The sequence below is a fragment of the Chrysochloris asiatica genome, unplaced genomic scaffold, assembly GCF_000296735.1.
Source record: "Chrysochloris asiatica unplaced genomic scaffold, ChrAsi1.0 scaffold00051, whole genome shotgun sequence".
Taxonomy (NCBI): domain Eukaryota; kingdom Metazoa; phylum Chordata; class Mammalia; order Afrosoricida; family Chrysochloridae; genus Chrysochloris; species Chrysochloris asiatica.
In genome coordinates, this window is record NW_006408569.1 from 3,555,993 (window position 1) to 3,576,410 (window position 20,418).

Consider the following 20,418-nt stretch of genomic DNA (forward strand, 5'->3'; position numbering starts at 1 on the left):
TTTCCGAGGGTGTAAATCTTTACGGGAGTAGAAAGCCTCATCTTTCTCCCGCGGAGCGGCTGGTAGTTTCGAACCGCTGACCTTAAGGTTCGCAGCCCGATTCGTAACCACTACGCTACCAGAGCTCCTTAGTCATGAACTTTTATTAGAGCGAAGATGGAGAACAGTTCTTTCTACATTGTTGAATGAAAGTTGGTTAACAGAACTTCTACTGTTCTTTGCTCATTAAAAAGCAAAACAAAAAACATATACTCAAGCTGTAATCAGAGTCAAACTTCAAAGTCCCCTTTAATCCATACCCTCTCCAGGGATAACTGCTGTTAGAAGTTTGGTATATATCCTTCTAGACTTTTTGCTATGCATTTTCCTATACATGTGTATTGCTTGAGTCTTCTGATGTGCTAAGCACCATGTAAAGACCTTGCTGTGCGTTTCTTGTTAACTCCTCACTACAACCTGTGAGACAATACCACTATTACCTCCATTTTGAAAATGAATAAACTAAGACTCAGAAACATTCAGCAATCTACCTAGGATCACATAGTGACTAATTAGTTTTTCCTCCTGAAAGGATTGTTGTACTAATGCAGATGAAGCAGGTTTAACGTTTTTGGTTCATTCATCTATTCATCCAGTTATTGTTGTGGTTTAGTGCCATAGAGTTGGTCCTGACTCATAGTGACCTTGTATAGTGTTTTTGAGAAGGGGTTAGTGAATTTGAACCACTTACCTTGTGGTTCAAACCGACCTGGTTGTTCAGTGCTTTTACTACAGTCCTATTCAATAAACACTATCTAGTCCTGGTTCATTAGGGAGTCCTGGTGTGGCAGTATAGGATAAGCACTAGATAGAAAGGTACATTTGAACTGCAAGATCGGCAGTTCAAACTCACCAGTCACTCTTTGGAAACCCTTTATAGGGTCACTATGAGATGGAATGGACTTAACCGTATTTAACAGCAGCAACAACAACAACAACAGCAACATTCCTTCAATAAGCATTGTGCTTGATGCTAGGTATTCAAACACATGATTTCTGTCCTTGGCTAAATAGAAAAGGCAGATCATTCTGTGAGTTAAATGATTTGCTCCAATCCTTACTGTTCGTAAATGTGTTGTTGTTATTGAGTCAGTTCCTACTCATAGGGACCCTGTATAGGGTTTCCAAGGAGTGACTGATTGGTTTCAGCTACTGAACTTGTGGTTAGCACTCCAGTGCTTATCCTACAGTGCCACACCAGGACTCCAGTAAATGTGTAGAGCTGAATTAAAATGCAGGTTTGTTTAAACAAACCGATGCATGACAGGCCTAGGGAAAGGAGCCCAGGTAGCATTGTGGGTTACAGATTGGGCTGCCAAGCATAAGGTCAGCAAGTCAAATGTATAGCCACTCTATGGGAGAAAGAAGAGACTTTCCGGTCCCATAAACACTTACAGCCTCAGAATCCCTATCCAGGGTCACTTTGAGTTGGAATCGACTCGACAAACACCTATAGAAAATTTGGTAGACTGTTTTCAGAAGCAACCACTGTAGATACTAAATACCATGAGCTGATGAGTTTGGAGCTCCCCCAAAATCAGTGCCCAATGGTCATTACACAATTTGTAATTTACAGAGCATAAATGCAAGTTCTGACAGGTTGTTTAAAATAATGTTAATACTAATAAAAAGACAGACACTATTGTACAAAGGGAGGTAAGGGCAAGCTAGAGTTCAGGATTAGAGTTTCAGTTTTCTTTGAGAGGAAGGATTGGTGGTAATGAACTTAGAGCCACTAAATACTGGGCATCCTGGTGTGGCACTGTAGGATAATGCACTGGACCACAAAGTCAGTTTCAGCCAGCAATTATAAAGAGAAACAAAAACCCAGGAAAGGGAAGAGTTGGTTGTATATAAGGAGATGCTCTAAGAAAGACAATCCTAACATGAAAATGGAATAATTGGATCATAATAGTAGAAAAAATGAAAGGCTGCATGTTGAGGCAGAATCAAGATGTGACCTATTATGAAATACATTCCACATGGCTGGTTGGTCAAGCTTGACGAACATTATAGAGAACTGTGGGGAAATGGAGATGCAGAGTTGAACCAGTACGTGCCTGACCTCCAAACACAAAACTGCCAAGGACTTTTAGAGCCAGTTGACAACATGTATAGCGATGAAGTAATAAGGGATCATTAAAATCAACAAAAAGGAAGCCTTGACCAGAAGCCTTTACAAGAATGACTATTTATCCTTTGTGACTGTAGAAACAAATATACAACACACAGGGGTTGTGGCAGCTCATGGGGAAAGTCCCCCAATTGGAAAATAAGAATAAAAAATTTAGAAAGAAAGGGAAAATCCTGAGTTTCTTAAAATATTTACAAAAAAAAAAAAAAAAAATTTTTTTTTTTCTTTCCTATGGAGGAAATTGCTTCTCAGGACAGAAATGTTTCTTTTCTTTTTGAAAAAGTATTGCTGTCATATCTCTTTAGGAAAGAAAATTTTTGTTCATATTAAAAATTCTGTGGCACCTCCTTATCTGACGGACGCTAAAAACAGGAGCGATTTCAACCTTCTGGAATGAGCTGTAGCAGTACTTTTTTTTAGGCAACGTCACACATGCAAAACCGCCCGCTCCCTCTTTCAGACTGGGCACCCCTTCCCTGGTACCCCCCTAGTGTCCTTCGCTGCTTCCCACCCTCTTCCACTGACCCCTTTTTCTCAGAGCCCAGTTCCAATGTAACTTCCCACATCAAATCAAACGCTGGTCTCTGGGGAAGGTAGCTTTCTCTCCAGGTGTTGGAAAGGCAATAGGTTTCATTCACCCCTTGTGGCCTATTTGCATTTAAAAATAGAACCCTGGTTAACCCTCTGAAAATGGAACTCCATTTATATATAGTTGATATAACAAAATGCAAAGAAGTAAAGGCGGAGAGCGGGATTATTTTTTGGTCTGCTTGGGGAGGGGTTGGATGGGCCACCTTCCTGGAAGCTATGCAATCCCAAATGAGGAAGAGGGTGGGGGTGAATGGACTCTCTGACCTCTCAAGGTTGCTGGCAATTCTATGGATTGGTGATTTCCAGCTACATTTCCCCGCGTCCGGCTTCCTTTGCAGCACTTAAGGCACTGTTTGACTCGGCTAACTAGTGGTTTTCAGCAGCGTGTCTTTGTGCCTATCAGCCAGGGCCCAATTTTCCCATCACAGGCCTCTCTGTGGAACAGCAACCTTCCTGCTCAGCAATGGTGGTTGCTGAGTACCAGCGCAGTCACGCTTAGAACAAAGAGATTTTCACAGAGTGTATTCAAAGTTTTTGTTCTTAGAAAAGCTTAAGAAAGGGACTATTTGGTGCTCACAGTGTGTGGGCTTTCTGAAGAAAACAAATATGTGGTAGCTCACTGGCAGCTGGAGTATGCCATATATAGATTTGGAGGGAAAAGCTGCCACATGAAATTTACTCTAGGAGTAAACTCATGTTGGATTAACACACATTCAAGAGTCCCTACTAGGTGCCAGACTCTGAGTTAGACCTGGTGAGTAAAACGAAAAGGAAACAAACTCCCCTGCTTTGAAGGAATCCAGTCTAATGGAGAAGATAAACATCGAGTGCAAGAAGCCCCCTGTTTGAGGTAAGCCAGGGTATGTGGTAGCAAGGGGGACCTGCCCTTGGCTCAATCTGCTGCTGACACGGATCTGAGACAGTTCTCCCAGGGAGATGACTTCTGAGCTGAGTAGGAGGAAGCCAAATCAAAGAAAGGTGAGAAAGGCGGTCTGTGTAGAAGGAATAATGTGAGCAGAGACAAGAAACAAGTTGACATGGGTGGGGATCTCTGAGCAGGCTGAGATTTTTGTAGAGGAAAGTGGCAGGGCAGGGCAGTGGCAGAGAGTGACAAGAGAGGAGGCTGAAGGGGCAGGCAGGGAGCCCCCTTGTTCTGGGCTAAGGTCTTTATCCTTAGGAGAGTCACTGAAGGATTCTAAACGGGGAGTGATAGGGTCAGATTTGCATCTTGATTAAACTGTCCATTTGAGGGAAATCATTCAAATTTTCCCTGGTATGAATCGATTAAATAGTTCTGTTTAACAGGTAGATTTGAGAATCAAGCTATAAGCCAAGTTTAGTCTTTTCCATAGAGGATTTGTCATTAGTGTTAGGCTCTTTTAAGGGTGCCCCTAAAACAATTTATAGATCGATAGGTGAATCTATTTGGAAAACTCAAACGGCATTTAAAAGCTTTTCTAAACAGTGTTTAAAGGAGCTGTACTAACCAAGAGTCTTGTTGGCTTCTACCCATTATTCCACACTGCAGTAACAGTAGCAGGGCAGGACCACAAACTGTGCTATGATCTCTTTGTTTTGTTTAGCAAAAGTCATCTGGAAAGGCGCTATTTAACCTGAGTTGCAGCCATTTAAATCTTGCAGAAAAGGAATATTTTGGATTAGAATTCTTCAGCCATTCTGGAAATAATGTAAGTAAGTTTTATGACTTTGTGTCTAGAATTGCTTCTAAATAGGGTCTATGGCCAGGTATGTAGGGCTCAAACAGCTGCTTGAAGAAGGAAAACTCATTTACACCCTTGCAAATGATTGTATTGAATAAGAACTTACCGTCCCCCCTTTATTCAAAATCACACAAGTTTGCCAAACAAATTCTGCTGCCCAATGCTCCTGTTTGGTTGCTCTGTGAACCAATCACTATCTATGACCTATTTAAGTGTGACTTTCCCAATGCTGAACCTCAACCGCCAAAGAATATTCAGGGGAATCTCATTTTCTCTCTTAAAACTACAGATCCCAATGATTAATCTGTGCACCTTTCTGGAAAGGCTTTTAAACTGGCATTTGGAGGCTGTAGGATTCAACTGTGGAGCCAAATGCCTTCATTAGTCTTTGTATGTGAGACTTGTATGTGACACTTAATGAGACTTGTATGTGACACCTCTGTCATCCTACAGGGGCAGGGGAGCAGTGATTCAAATGTCAACAACAAAGTGTTTATAGATCAACAGTATTCACTGTCATTGGGGAAATACAAGGGGCAGACTGCATGTGGTGAAGATATGTTATCTGTTTGACATTGCTGTTTTGAACTAGCTTGAAGTCTAAAGGGTTCTGTTATCTGTTTATTTTGTGTTGACCATGTTTTGGTTAGTGAAACAAACAAGGATGCTGCATGCAACACCATGTACTAGTAATTTTGCATTCATTTTGATTACAGGTTTGGTTAGAACTTCTAAAGCCCATCACAAAACAAGTAAAAAGTAAGTATGGAAAATCATTTAAGGAATGTAGTTCCCAGTTACAACTTGAAAATATTTCAACAATACCTCATGATTCCTCACCTTAATACAACTGGAGAGAAAGGTTTTGATGTATTATTTCAAACCTTCATAAATTCAGGACATTTTGTGACTTAAAAAAAGTCATTTTAATGCATCCTTGGTATCACTTGCTGCCTGGATTTGTTTTATTTTATTCTATCACAGGTCTTGTCCATTTAGCTCAGCTCATAGTAGAACACCTACTATTTACAAAATATTGCCCTCCAGCATATTGCAACCTAATGTTATTGTTGTTAAGTGTCCTCGAGTTGGTTCCAACTCATAGAGACCCTGTATAGGGTTTCCAAGGTGGGTTTGAAGTGCCAACCTTGTGGTTAGCAGTCCAGTGCTTATCCTACAGCACCACATCAGGACTCCACAACCTAGTGTAGTGGTTCTCAAACTTTATTGTGTATTAGTTGCTCCTGGATTTATCATTAAAATGAAAATTCTTGAGCCTCAAAACCAAACTAGTTGCCAAGGAACTCTGCTCCATAGGGGTTGCATGGCCATCGTCTTTCAGAAGTACATCACCAGGCCTTTTTGTAAAACTCCTCTGGGAAGACTCTAACCTCCAACCTTGTGATTAGCTGCCCAGCATTCAGCCATTTGTACCACCCAGGGACCTTCAGTAGGGAACTAGCAATCTGCATTTTAAATACATTCTACAAGTGTTTCTGATGCAGGTGGATTGAAATCCACAAGTAGAGAAACACTGTTTGAGTGTCTCTTTTGCTGTGCTCTTTCCCTCACCTGCTCTTGACATATTGGTGTTTCTCGAAGTTCTGTCTGTTCCCACCGCATGCTTATCATCTGTCATATCATTAGTCCAACAGATTCCTAACTGATCCTTTTGTAACAACCCATCTTACTCCCACATGGATCTATTGAAATTTTGCGAACATTGCTCTCCTGCTTAAAAAGCTTCCATGGTTCCTTGTTGTCCTTAAGTAAAATCCAAATTCATTAGCATGATATACAAAGCCCTGGGTTTTTACTACATTTCTTATTTTTCTTTTTTCCCCCTAATCTTTTTATTGTGAATTGAGTGAAGGTTTATAGGGCAGACCATAAGTTTTACATTCAACAAATCCTACACCTTGTTTCATCCCAATGATTGCAATCCCCTCCATGTAACATCACTTATCCCACTGCCTCCCTATGCTTCTTGCTTCCATTCCTCCTTCTTGCCCAGCCCTTCTGAATTTCGTCCCTGGAGAAGTGCTGCTCTTTGATCTCGAATGTTTGTCCATTCTATGGTGTGCATACCTCACTAGTGTTGCTGTCTCCCCACGCTCCCCCACATACTTACCAATTGCTTGCCTTAAAGTTGAGCCGCAGGGGTGAATTCATTTCCAGAGCTAACAGAGGATCAAGGGCCATAGTCTTAGTGTTCCACCAGTTTCTATCTGATCAGTAAACCTGGTCATTTTTATGATTTTGAGATCTGTTCCACATTTACTCCTACTCTATCCAGGACCTTTTAATGTGACCCCTTTCAGGGTAATTGGTTGTGGTAACTGGGCACCATCTAGTTCTTCTGGTCTCAGGGTCCTGGAGACTGATGTTCAACGGTCCTAACTGTTGCCAAGAATCTTCAATTTCTGCTGCTCTTCTTTTCTCTGGACAGGGAGAGACTAATAGTTGTATCTTAGCTCACTCACAAGCTTTTAAGATCTCAGTCTCTACTCAACAAAGTAGGATGTAGAATATTGTCTTTTTTTAACAGAACCATATTTATGCTAACTGACCATGGTTCTGGCTACTTTTCTATCCTTACCTCTACCACTGGCCACTTTGTCTTCCTGTGTCTCTTGACCATGACAAAACTAATTTTACATGTAAGATTGTAAAATAAAATATGAGACACTTAATTACACTTGAATGTCAGATAAACAGAGTCATTGTTTAGTATTAGTACACCCCATGCAATTCCTGTTTATCAGATATTCTAATTTAACTGTTGAACCATCCCATAGGGTTTCTGATTCTGTCATTTTTACAGGAGACCTCTGATCTTTTGGTTAGTGAGTAATCACTGTGCCACTAGGACTCTCTAATTTAACTCGGGGTCCTGTGTTTTTATGTGTGAAATCTGGCAACCTTCCCTCTAGGAAGTCTTCCTTGAGCTTCTCCTATTTTTTTTTCCCCTTTGTACTTTCATAGTATTGTTTTTAGCTTTAACCCTGTGGTTGTGTAATTGTCTGTGTAGCAGTCTGTCTCTTCTACCAGAGTGTGAACTCTTGTGTTTTTACTCCCAGTGCCTGCTCCGTACAGTGCTTAGCACATAACAGACACCCAACATATATTTGTCGAACAAATTATGCTGATTATACATGCATGCATGTGTTTCCTTTTGATGCCAAAAAGGTCTTTATTTTCAAATACAAATAGATGTGAAAGTAAGTAATATAGAGTTTATGAAACATGGAAGGAGTGGTTATGAATCGGGCTGCTAGCCTCAAGGTCAGCAGTTCAAAACTACCAGCTGTTCTGCGGGAGAAAGATGAGGATTTCTGCTCCCATAAAGATTTACAGCCTCGGAAACTGACTTCATGGCACATCACCACCACCACCGATACATCCTATTTCTGGTTCTTTTTATGAGAAGATCCTTGTTGTTGTTGTTAAGTGCCATCAAGTCGGTTCCAACTCATAGCTAACCTGTATAAGGTTTCCAAGGCCGCAAATCTTTGCAAGAACAGAAAGTCTCATCTTTCTTCCACGGAGTGGCTGGTGGGTTAGAACTCCTGACCTTGTGGTTTGCAGTCCAGAGCTTATTATACAGAGCCACCACGCTCTCCTTATGAGAGCCTTAGGACAGGTGATAACCACCTAACCTAGCTAGAGCTGGGTCCTTCTCTCAGCAAAGGATGCTGAATCTCATGTAGCAAGTGGTACATTTTTCTAAAAGAGACACTTCTTAGAAGAGGACATAGTAGGCCCTCAAAGGGGCACATCTTTACAAAAACAAACTCAAAAAAAGAGAGGGAGAACATTGCCACTTGTTATCCACATCAAGACACAATCCAGAAATAGCAACCTGTGAAACTTTGAAATTTAAAAGCAAAGTCTGTGGGAGGGAACCAAGGGGAGGAGAAAAAGGGGGAATGTGTGTGCATGCGTGGATGTACAGATCTGTAAGTACTGTGATGGACATTGAAATAAAACTTATGGAGATATTGTGTTTTAAGATCCTAAGGAGGTTGTTTTCAAATTTATGGTGAAATTTTTCCCAGTGGACCCTGGACATCTGCGGGAAGAGCTAACAAGGTAGTGTACTTGCTTACCTGTGTGTCTTCTGCATGATGTCACTGAAGAGTGATTGTTCTCCCTTCAGCAGGGAAGGGCTTAGAAGTCTCTTTTGAAGTTTGGTGCTTAGGTCACACTCTGGGAGAGGGTGAGGAGCTAGAAAGAGGGAGGCCCTGGCTGGTCTCCAGGGTACTAATCTTCCGAAGGGTGGGGATGGCAGAGAAGAGGAAGGGCAGTGTCTGGAAGTGGTAGTTCGTGAGAGTGGAATAAGAGATAATCTAGCCCAACTCTCTTGGTTTCCAGGTGAAGAAACAAGTCACAGGAGCTAAAGTGACTTAGCTAAGATTACTGGAAATTGGCCGTTAACTCTCCCTGAAATCTTAACCCCCAACGTTTTACCTTCTCCCTTTTTTGTACAGGGAGAAATTTCTGAGGGCCCTTTGCAGAAACCACTTTTCATAAACCTTCATTTACTTTCTCTACTTTTCCCTCTCTCTCTCCCTCCATTTGTGAATTGTAGGCCACTTTCCCAAATAACTTGATATCTTGGTATCTATATCAGTTTGCATTTGCTAATCCATCTCAGTTGGATTTCAATTGTAACCAATTTTGATGGAGATAAACTTCCTCAAAAAAAAAAAAAAAAAGCAAAAAATCAATGTGATGATAAATGATTCATCAGCTGTTCAGAGCAAGGATTTGGTATTTCTAGCAGGCAGCTGCCTTCTTAAACAGCAAGGAACGTGTCAAATGACAAGAAGTTTCCTTTAGGTCCTGCTAGGAGCAAAAGGAAATCCACCTTCCCTTTAACCATTCAGTCTGATAATTCTCATCCACATGTATATTTGAAAATTGACAAAGCTTACGCTTTCTCCCCCACCACCCCCGATCCACTTAAAACTATATTATCTGTAGTTGACTTTTACAGAGATGTGATGTAATACATGAGAGTGATGTACAAACACAAGTTTTCTAATTGAATCATTTCTAATGCATTAAGGAGCTCACAATTTGAAGTATTATAATGATGAATGCTTTTGTATATTGAATAATCACTTACTAATTTACCTGCTTTTTATAATCTGGATTTTCATTTATCACCTGCAATTAATTTTGATTCACTGCATTGCCTTCAAGGTGTAATGGTAAAAAAAAAAAAAAAAGAAAAAAGAAAAAAACAAAAAAAAAAAAAAAAAAAAAAAAAAAAAAATCAGGTTAGAACTTTTTTTAGAAAAAAAGTCACATCTTCTATAGGACAGTGCACAGAGTAGATGCTTAATAAATGTTTTAATGTGTAAAATAAAATATTTGAGCCAATTTTGGATCATGGAAGAAACGCAGTCAGTGAGAGTCTCGTTATACACCGATTTTCAAAAGTAAATTCTCCTTTGATAAGGGTTTCAAACTGTGGGGGAAATGCTATCTGGCAAAGCCCTGAATACCAAATCCAATCCTCTGCCATGGAGTCTATTCTGACTCCTAGAGACCCTAAAGGACAGAATCGAATTGCCTCAGGGTTTCCATGGCTGTAATCTTTACAGAAGATTACATCCATCGTCCTCCCGAGAAATGACTGGTGGTTTGAAACACCGACCATTTGATTAGCAGCCAATCATTTTAACCATTGCGCCACTAGAGTTTAATTTTCTGGATAGAAACAATCATTTTATTGGTCCCCAATGAGCTTTCTCCTTGAAAACCCTATACAGGGTTGCTATGGGTCAGAATCGACTCAACGGCACTTAACAACAACAACAACAACAATGAGCTTTTGGTAGGAAAGGATTGAGTTCTCCCCAGGAAACAGTGATTATATATCTAATCTGTGTAAAGTACTATGTTGGACTCTGGTCATATAGAGAGGATGGTCCAGACAAAAGGAAAAACGTAGCCTCAAGTCCTTGGTTTCTAAAACAATCTTTTGGGGAAGGGCAGCCTGGATTCAGCAGCAGACTTGAGTTCCAGCCAAAATGTAAGTATCTTTGGGTAATGTTGTTGTTAAGTGCCACTGAGTCAGTTCCAGCTCCTAGCGACCCAGTGTAGGGTTTCTGAGGAGTGGTTGGTGGATTTGAAATTGCTGACCTTTCGGTTAAAATCACCTAATCTCTCTGTCCATAATTGTCAAACGGGATACTCATTCCTGTCCTACCAACCTCACAAGCTGTTCTGCCAATGAGTATTTGATCATGTTCTGTGAACAGTGAAGTACTGGGCTCTGGGGCAGATTTCTTCTTGCTAATTCTTCTTTTCTCTCTAGTTGGGTATGTGGCTTTGCTATGTGGCCAAGTCCCTCATGTTGGTGGGTGGATTTGGCCAGGATGTTTCCTAATGGATGTCAAGCCTGCCAAAGTGCTGGATCAGTCAAGTTGTGGTCTGGGGTTGGCTTGGGGCTGAAGCAAATCCTGTGTTCACCAGCCCCTAAAAGGCATCTAAGTGACTGGAACCGCCCTTTCTTTCTTTAATCAGCTTGAAACTGGGAGAAGGGAAATGCTTCTTCCTTGTTCCTGTTTCTTTCTCAAGAAGTTTTCCCCAATTGCTTTGCAGGTATCTTTTCACTCTTCAGATAAAGAAGGATTTGGCTCTAGGAAGGCTTCCATGCAGTGACAACTGTACAGCTTTGATGGTGTCTCACATCTTACAATGTAAGTAGCAAATGTCTGCTTCTGGACTGTCAGCCAGGTAGAGAACCAAGGAAACAAGCTAAGCATCCCCACCATGCCCATCCCTGTGTTAGGACTTAAGGGGACACAAAACTGGAATAAGATATGTTGTTGTTTTTGTTGTTGTTAAGTGCCATCGAGCTGGTTCCAACACATAGCAACCCTGTGTAGGTTTTCTGAGACGTGGTTGGAGGGTTTGAACGTTGCAGCACCACACCAGGTCTTCAATATAGGGACACAGAATGGTCCAGCAAGCTAAACTGGCCATTGCAGTCACTGAGATTTGAGTTTGAATTTTCTCTCTAGTACCTTCCTTTGCATTCATTTCTCTCCTGTCTCTGAGCCTGAGTTTCCTTACCTTTATAATAGTGACAAGAATACTTTCTCACAGAATGGTTGTGTAAATTAAAAGTAAATGTTGATTTTCTGGTACTTCTGTCCAACCTTCCCCTCTCATGACTCTGGGTTTGCTGTCTAGGGGCTGGTTTAGACTAATCCAGGCATTGACTCTGCCAGGCAGCATCCCACACCCGCTGCTAGCCCCAGGATACATTTCTGATGCATGTCCTCTGCAGCACACTGTCATGTTGCATGTGATTTCTGTGTTGCTCTTTATCATGATTCTAGAGAACAAAGCACAGAGTCCAGTAGGTGGAAAGAGGCTAAAATGGAAAAAGGCCCCAGGCGTCTATTATAGGTCCCCATGCCCTAGCAGCCAAGCTGACTATCAGAGGAGGCAGGGAGAAGGAGGCCTGGGGAAGAGTGGGGACCTGCCAGGGAGAGGGTGACGGTGGTCAGACCAAGCAGCAGACAGGTGAGGCTGTTCCTACAAGGCTGAAACAGCTGGAGATAGTATTTCTTTAAGCAGCTGGATTTTCTCTCTCGCCTAGAGAGGCCTCCCAAGGACACGTTGTTTCTTACTAGTCCTATTTTTGACCCTTGCCCCTTACTTTCCCTACAGTCCAGAAATAGGTAGATTTCTGATTTCACTGGAAAGTTCAGGAATGAAGTGTTGAGATCAGGATAGGAGCCTCCTGATTGAGGCAGATGCTGAGACTCTCAGGATCTCAGGAAGGTAGTGTGGAGTGGTGGTGGCTCTTGTGCTGGGCCTTGAAGGGACACATAGGAATTTGGTCTGTAGTGGTAGGCAGAGGAAACAGCATGAAGGAAAAATGGTGTAGTGGGATAACAAGAAGCATAAGTGACACGGTATAGCTCACATATTGTTGTTAGGTGCCATCGAGTCGGCACCTACCCATAGCGACCTTATGCACAGCAGAACGAAACACTGCCCGATCTTAGGCCAACCTCACTACTGTTGCCACGCTTGAGTCCATTGATGCTGCCACTTGGCCAGTCCATCTAGTTGGGGGTCTTCCTCTTTTTCTCTGACCTTACCAAACATGATATCCTTCTCCAGCAACTGGTCCCTCCTGACAATGTGTCTGAAATATCTTGGCCTCCAAGGAGCACTCTGGCTGCACTTCCTCCAAAATGGCTTCACTGTCCAGATTTTGCATGCATATGAGGTTATTGAAAATACCATGGCTTGGGTCAGGCGCACCTTAGTCCTCAAGCTGACATAAGGCAAATCTGCTGCACAAGACCTTTTTAAAGTGTTGAAGAGCAAAGATGTCAGCTCGCGTATAGGGTCTGTTTAAGAGAGATGGTGAAAATGAAGCATCATTTTGAAGAACCATAAATTGCAAGGACACTAATCCTATGCTAGGTATTGTGCTTGACACAGGCAAAATAGAGATAGCAGGGGTAGAAAGCACTCTACCGCAAGGTCGGTTTGAACCATAAGATTGGTAGTTCAGACCCACCACCTGCTCCTCGGAAACCCTATACAGGGTCACTAAGAGTCAGAAATGAGTCGATGGCACTAATAACAATAAAACATGAGCTGCTAACTGCAAGATCAGTAGTTCAAATCCCCCAGTCACTACTAGGGAGACAGAAGAAGCTTTCTGCTCCTATGAAGAATGTTAGCCTCAGAAACGTTGCATAGGGTTGTTATGAATTGATGGCAGTGGGTTTATGAGTTACTAACAGCCTGTTGACTCTTTGTGTGGCACTGTAGAATAAGCACTCCTCGGGAACCCAATACAGAGTCTCTATGGGTCAGAACCGACTAGACAGCACTTAACAACACAACAGCTTGCTGCACCAGGCAGGCAGGATAATAGAATTCTCCCTTCACACCCCACCAGCCCACCCTCAACTCTCCAACAGCCTCTAAGGGAAGAACCCACCTCATTCTTAACTAGTCAGCATTAGCGATGTGAGCATTCTTCAGTGGCTATTTCAGGCACAGCACAAAAGCACTTTAGCTTTCTTAGAGCATATTTTGCTTGTTTGTCAATAGAAGATTTTTCCATAGACATTCCATTCTGAGGTAGAAAACGAAGACAGTGTTGATGTGAATAATTTGGTTTGAATGATGGTTCAGGATAATTACCCAAAGGAATTAGTTCTTCACAGGTAATTCCTATCGGACTCCATTCCACTGGATTATAAAGTAATGTGTAGAATATAACCAGATTCCTCATTCATTAGTTCATTTATTCATTCATCCAATCATATTTGTTGGAGACCTGCTATGGCCTAGGCATTCAAGGACCTCCATATTCGAACCTTCTCATCTGCTTAAGTCTCTCTTACACATCCCTCTGTTCTAGTCATTTCTGTGGTGTTGATTCCAACTCACACATCTGTTGGTAGATTGAAACTACTGACCTTCCAGTTAGTAGCTGAGTGCTTAGACATTGCACCACCAGGTCTCCTTTTAAAATCAATATACAAAGAGTAATTAATTGTATTTGTGTAAACTAAATTAAGCCTGTTGTTGTCAAGTCAGTTCTGACTTACAGCAACAATATGAGACAGAGTTGAACTGCCCCATAGGATTTCTGATACTGTAACTCTTTATGGAAGCAGACTGTCATATCTTTCCCCTGAGGAGTGTCTAGTGGATTGGAACCACCAAACTTTCAATTAACAAACTGAGTGCTTAACAACTGTGCTACAAGTGCTCGTTTCTAGTCAAATACTCCCTCACTGACACAATTTGTACATTTCAAACAAACTCTTCTCTGAGCTCTCTTGGTAATTCATTCAACCAAAAATAATTGAGCATCCATCATGGGCCAAATAGTATGCTGGTGGTGGTGATAGTGTTCCGTGGAGTCGGTTCCAGTTCATAGCGACCCTGTACAGGGTTTCCAAGGCTGTAAATCTTTACAGGAGCAGAAAGCCTCATCTTTCTCCCACAGAATGGCTGGTAGTTTCAAACTGCTGACTGTGAGATTAGCATCCCGACTCTCAAACACTATGCTACCAGAGCTCCTTAAATACTATGCTAGGCCCTGGCAGTGGAGTCCTGATGTGGCGCTGTGGGTAATGTGCCAGACTGCAAAGCCATTTGAATTGCAAGGTTGGTGGTTCGATCTTACCAGCTGCTCCTCAGAACCCTATACAGGGTTGCTATGGATAGGAACTGACTCAACGACACTTAACAACAACAGGCCCTGGCAATACAACAGTGAGCAAAACAGATTTAAAAGAACTCACATATTGGCAGTGGAAGGCCAATTATAATGTATATTGTTGTTTGTTGTCATTGAGTCTGTTCCAACATATGGCAACCTTGTCTAGGGTTTCGAGGAGCGACAGATGGGTTTGAGCCACTGACCTTGTGGTTCACACCCACCTTACAGTTCAGTGTATTATCCTGCAGCGCCACAAGGTGATAATCTCTTTGAAAAAAAAATAAAACATGCAAAGAAAATGAGAAAACTTGGGAATGGGAACTGAAGTTTTAAATAACATAGTCAAGGTAGGCTTCTCTATGAAGGTGACAAGATTTGAAGGAGGTGAGACAGCAGTCCATGCAGAAATCCAGTGGAAGACGGTTCATCCAGTGCAAAGGCTCTGAGGTGGGAGCATGCCTGGGGTGCTTGAGAAACTTCAAGAAGGCTTTTGTGATTAGCTGGAACTGAGTGAGAGTGGGAAAAAATAATGGAGGACTTGAAAGTCATATTAAAGACCTGGAACTTTACTGTAAATGGGATGGAAAGTAGCTGGAATGATGTAAGCAGATAAGTGAAGCGTTCTGAATTAGGTCTTAACAGGATCACCTTGGCTGCTAGATCTTAGGAGGCAATGGTGGAAGTGAGGCAGGTGGCTGTTGCAGGAGAGATTATAATAGTTTGGACCAGGTTGTAGATACTTGTGACCTACCCACTGTCACTGAGTTGATTCCAAATCATAGAGACTCTATGTAGGGTTTCTGGGGCTGTAAATTTGTATAGGAGTATAAAGCTTTTAGAGCGGCTGGAGGGTTTGAACTGCTGATCTTGTGGTTAGCAACCCGACACATAACAGATAGTAGTGAAGATGCCCGAAATATTTGCTACCTTATCTTAGTGGGGATACTTACCCATGTGTATATCTTTACCTTCCTAGATTGTCCCCTTCTTACATGTAGAGGAAAACAAACACAGTCCACAGTTCTTATATTTTCCTTATGGGGCATGTGATAGAGAGACCGAGAGAGAGAGATTGAAGCAGAAAACAGCTCTGTTAAGCTATAATTTACATACCATACAATTCACCCATTTTAAATGTACAGCACAATGATTTTTAGTACATTTATGGTTATGCAACCATTACCACAATCCAAGGAGCTCTGCTAACGTAATGGTTATGAGTCAGGCTGTTAACTTCAAGTTCAGCTAATTCAAAACTACCAGCAATTCTACGGGAGAAAGATGAGGCTTTCTGCTCCCGTAAAGATTTGCAACCTTAGAAACCCTGTACAGGATCGCTATGAGTCGGAACCAACTCCATGGCACACCACCACCGCTACCACAATCCAGTTTTAGGACAATTTCATCACTTCCAAAAAAAGCTCCATGATGTCCATTTATAGCCAATTCTGATTTCCACGTTCAATTCTAGACCACCACTAATAATTTTTTGTTTCTATAGGTTTGCCTATTCTGGAGATTTCATGTAAATGGAGTAATAAAATAAATATGTGATCTTTTGCATCTTATTTCACTTGGAGTAATGTTTTTGTTTTGTTTTTTTAATTCGTGCATGTTCTAGTATGTACAACAGCAGTATTCAGATTTCAGTATGTATATACATACAGTAAAACCTGTGAAAGTCGGAACATTGCTAAGGCTGCCAGAGAAGTTACATGAAAATATTTCCCACTAAAAGAAGCAATAGGCAAGTGGTAAGATGGCACCATGTCCAAGGTGAAAAACTTGTTGAGACCTGAAAAAACAAGGCAGTTCTGTCTTTCACACATTTGTTTGATCCATTTACCTGGTAATAATATTGGGATTATTTCCAGTTTTGACTATTACAAATAATGCTTTTGACATGCAAGTCTCTGTGTGGATACTTTTTTACATTTTCCTGGGTAGTTTCTAGGAGAATAATTACTGGGTCATCTAGTAGTCATCTGGAGAAGGATGTCATGCTGGGTAAGGTGCAGGGTCAGAGAAAAAGAGGAAGCCCCCCAACGAGATGGATCAGCCAGGTGACATCATTGATGGCATCAAGTGTGGCGGCGATAGTGAGGTTGGCCCAAGATAGAACATTGTTTCGTTCTGCTGTGCATGGGGTCTCTATGAGTCGGTTCCGACTTGATGGCACCTGACAACAACAACAACTAGTAGCATAGTGGTTACGAATTGGTCTGTGAACCGCAAGGTCAGCAGTTCAAAACTACCAGCTGCTCCGCGGGAGAAAGATGAGGCTTTCTGCTCTGGTAAAGATTTATAGCCTCGGAAATCCTGTTCAGGGTCGCTATGGGTTGCAACCGACTCGACGGCACTTAACAACAGCAACATGGCAAATTCAAAGTCCTGGTGTGGCGCTGTAGACTGCTAACCCCAAGGTTGGAGGTTCAAATCCATCAGCTGCTCCTCAGAAACCCTATATAGGGTTATCTATGAGTCAGAACCAACTCAACAGCAATTAAGAACAACAACAATGGTAAATTTATGTTTAACTTCTTCAGAAACTGCCCATTTGTTTTCCAAATTGTTGTTGTTGTTGTTGTTGTTGTTGTTTGTGTGTGTGTGTGTTGTTGTTGTTTTTTTTTACCATTTTATAAACCCACCAGAAATTAATTAGTGTTCCAATTTCCCCATATGTTCACCAACTTGTCATGTGCTCATTAGAGTCCTGGTATGATGCTGTGGGATAAAGCACTGGACCACAATGTAGGTTTGTACCATAACTTTGGTAGTTCAAACTCACCAGCTACTCCTTGGAAGCTTTATGCAGGGTCACTATGAGTCAGAACCAACTTGGTGGCACTTAAATGGGTGGTTGTCTTCTTATTATTGAATTTTAAGACAATTTTATATATTCTGATTACACTTTATTTATCAGATAGGCAATTTGTAGATATGTTCTCCCAACCCGTGATTTGTTTTTCCATTTTCTTAACAATGTAAATGTAAATTTACATTTGAAATGTAAAACTTTTAAATTTTGTTGTAGTCCAGGTTTTCAAGAAACTTTCACTGGCTCATGCTTTTGGTATTGTATCTAAACATTGTTTCCTTATCCCAAGATCACAATGATTTTCTCCTAAGTTTTATTAGATAACTTTTATATGGTTACATCTTACATTATGTCTATGATAGATTTTAGTGATTTTTTTTTTTTTTTTTGTATGTAATATGAGGTGAAAGCCCAACTTCATTCTTTTCCCTATGGATCTCCAACTGTCTGACCAGCATTTGTTGAAAAAAATTATTTCACAATTGAATTAATTGCCTTGGCACCTTTGTGTCATATTGACCATGTTGTTGTTGAGTGCCTTGAGTCAATTATGACCCATAGCGACCCTGTATAGAGTTTTCAAGGAGCAGCTTGGTGAGCTTGAACCACCGACCTTGTGGTTCAAATGACTTTGAAGTCTGACGCATTAGCCCACAGCACCACACCAGGACTCCTATATTGACCATAAGTGAGAATTTATTCTAAACTCTCAATTATGCTTCATTGATCTATTTGTTATATCTTTGTAATAGAACACTGTCTGGACAATTTTGTATTAAGTTTTGAAATAGTGAAGTATATGTACTTCAACATTGTTCTTTATTTTCATCATTGCTATCCTTTATTCTTGGAGTCCTGGTGTGGCTCTGTAGGATAAGTCGGTTTGAACTGCAAGGTCGGTCATTCAAACTTACATTGGAAACCCTATACAGGCACTTAACAACATGTTTTATTCTGGATCCTTGTATTTCCATATAAATTTAGAATCATTTGTCAATTTCTAAGGGAAAAAAAAAGTAAATAATGCTAACTGGGATTATCATGTGAATTGCCATTGTAACAAGATTAGATCTTTTAATTCATGAACACTAAATGGCCCTCCATTTATTTAAACGTTGTAAAAGTTCTTCTCAACAATGTTTTAGAGTTTTCTGTGTACATTTCTTGTACTATTTTTGATAACCTTTATTTCTAAGTATTCTGTTATTTTGGAAGCTTGTGTAAATAGAATTGTTGTTATTGTTAAGTGCCATTGAGTCAGTTCTGAACTTATTGTTTCAAGGAGTACCTGGTGGATTTGAACCAGGCACTCCTTGAAACAAAATAACTTTGTGGTTAGCAGTCCAGAACTAATCCTACAGTGTCACTCCAGGACTCTGTAAATAGAACAGTCTTATTAATTCATTATTGGATGGTTCATTCCTTGTTGTTGTTGCTATTGCTTAATGCAATATGTTGTTTGATTTCTTGACTGCTACTTCCATGAGAGCTGATTGTGGATCCAAGTAGAATGAAGTCTTTGACACTTCAATCTTTTCTCCATTCACCATAATGTTATTTATTGGTCCAGTTGTGAAGGTTTTTGTTTTCTTTACATTGAGGTACAATCCATACTGAAGACTAAGTAGTCTTTGATCATTGTCATTATTGTAAGTCCTCTTTGTTTCTAACAAGTAAGGTCATATAATCTTCATATCACAGGTTGTTAATGAGTCTTCCTCCAATCCCGATGCCATGTTCTTCATATAATTTAGTTTCTCAGATTATTTGTTCAGCATACAGATTGAATTTTTCCTCTTGTTTACTCTTTTCCAGTTATACTATTCTCTTGGATTTTTCTTTATGCTTTTTGCAGGGCCTTTGCCATTTAGTATTTTCTGTTTCTGGATGGCTCTTCTCCAGATAATCACATGTTTGCTTCCTCATTGTATTTAGGACTTACCCAGATGTCACCTTTTAAAAATAATTCATTTTATTTTTGATGTGAACATCAAAGTGCCAGTTCGTACATGTACAATGTAGTGACATTGATTGCATTAAGCTGTTTTGAGTTGCTCCTCCTCATTAATATAAACTTACTGTTCCCTGAGGTTCCTCTGTAATATTTTGAGTTGCTCTAGTCAATTGATTCCATATAGTTCTTAAAAGAGCATAATGATTAAAACATTCTAGTTTAGCTAAGTAGTTGTTTGGTTTTAAGACCTTAAGGGATCCTTTTGGTTTAAACTTTAAAGATTATCTTAAAGTGATACTTACAAGGATTCATCCAGCCTTTATGGGTCTAGAAAGTCAAGAGTCCATGATCATTTGAAATCTTGTTCTACATGTTTCCCCTTTTGGTCAGGATTCTGCCATAGAATTTTTAAAATCAAAATGTTTGGTGATGGTAGCTGGGCACCATCTAGTTCTTCTGGTCTCATGGCAGAGGAGGCAGTTGTTCCTGGAGGCCCTAAGACACACATTGATTTTCCTCTTCGTATTCCTGACACTTCTTCTGTTGTTCCAGGTCAGTAGAGAAGAATTTTTGTGCCCTTACCAGCTACTTGCAAACTTTTAAGACCACAGACAGACATCAAACTAGGAGGTTGTTATTGTTAAGTGCTGTCAAGTCAGTTCCAACCCATAGCAACCCTGTATAGGGTTTCCGAGACACAGCTGGTGCCGACCTTGCAGTTCAAACGGCTTTGCAGTCTGGCACAAAAGAGGTAGATCCTTTGAATTGAGAACCACAGATACCTATATACAATAGAACAAAACACTACCCGGTTCTGCACCATTCTCATAACCATTGCCACGTTTTTGATGTACATAAGTTTTTAATTTTTAGTATGTCCCACTCATCTATTTTATCTATTTTTGTTTGTGTGGTTTTCAAAATGTTTTGTAGTCCATG

The 20,418-nt window shown here is 40.7% G+C and overlaps 1 protein-coding gene across 1 annotated transcript in view; it reads left to right on the forward strand.

Annotated features, from left to right (window-relative positions):
- Positions 1 to 20,418, forward strand: part of FRMD7 (FERM domain containing 7) — a 69,531-nt gene that overhangs the window by 31,062 nt on the left and 18,051 nt on the right. The window contains exons 2-5 of the mRNA XM_006862816.1: positions 4,348 to 4,452; positions 5,202 to 5,244; positions 8,499 to 8,577; positions 11,101 to 11,198. Coding sequence (XP_006862878.1) covers positions 4,348 to 4,452; positions 5,202 to 5,244; positions 8,499 to 8,577; positions 11,101 to 11,198 — 325 coding nt within the window. The remainder of the gene's footprint in view (positions 1 to 4,347; positions 4,453 to 5,201; positions 5,245 to 8,498; positions 8,578 to 11,100; positions 11,199 to 20,418) is intronic.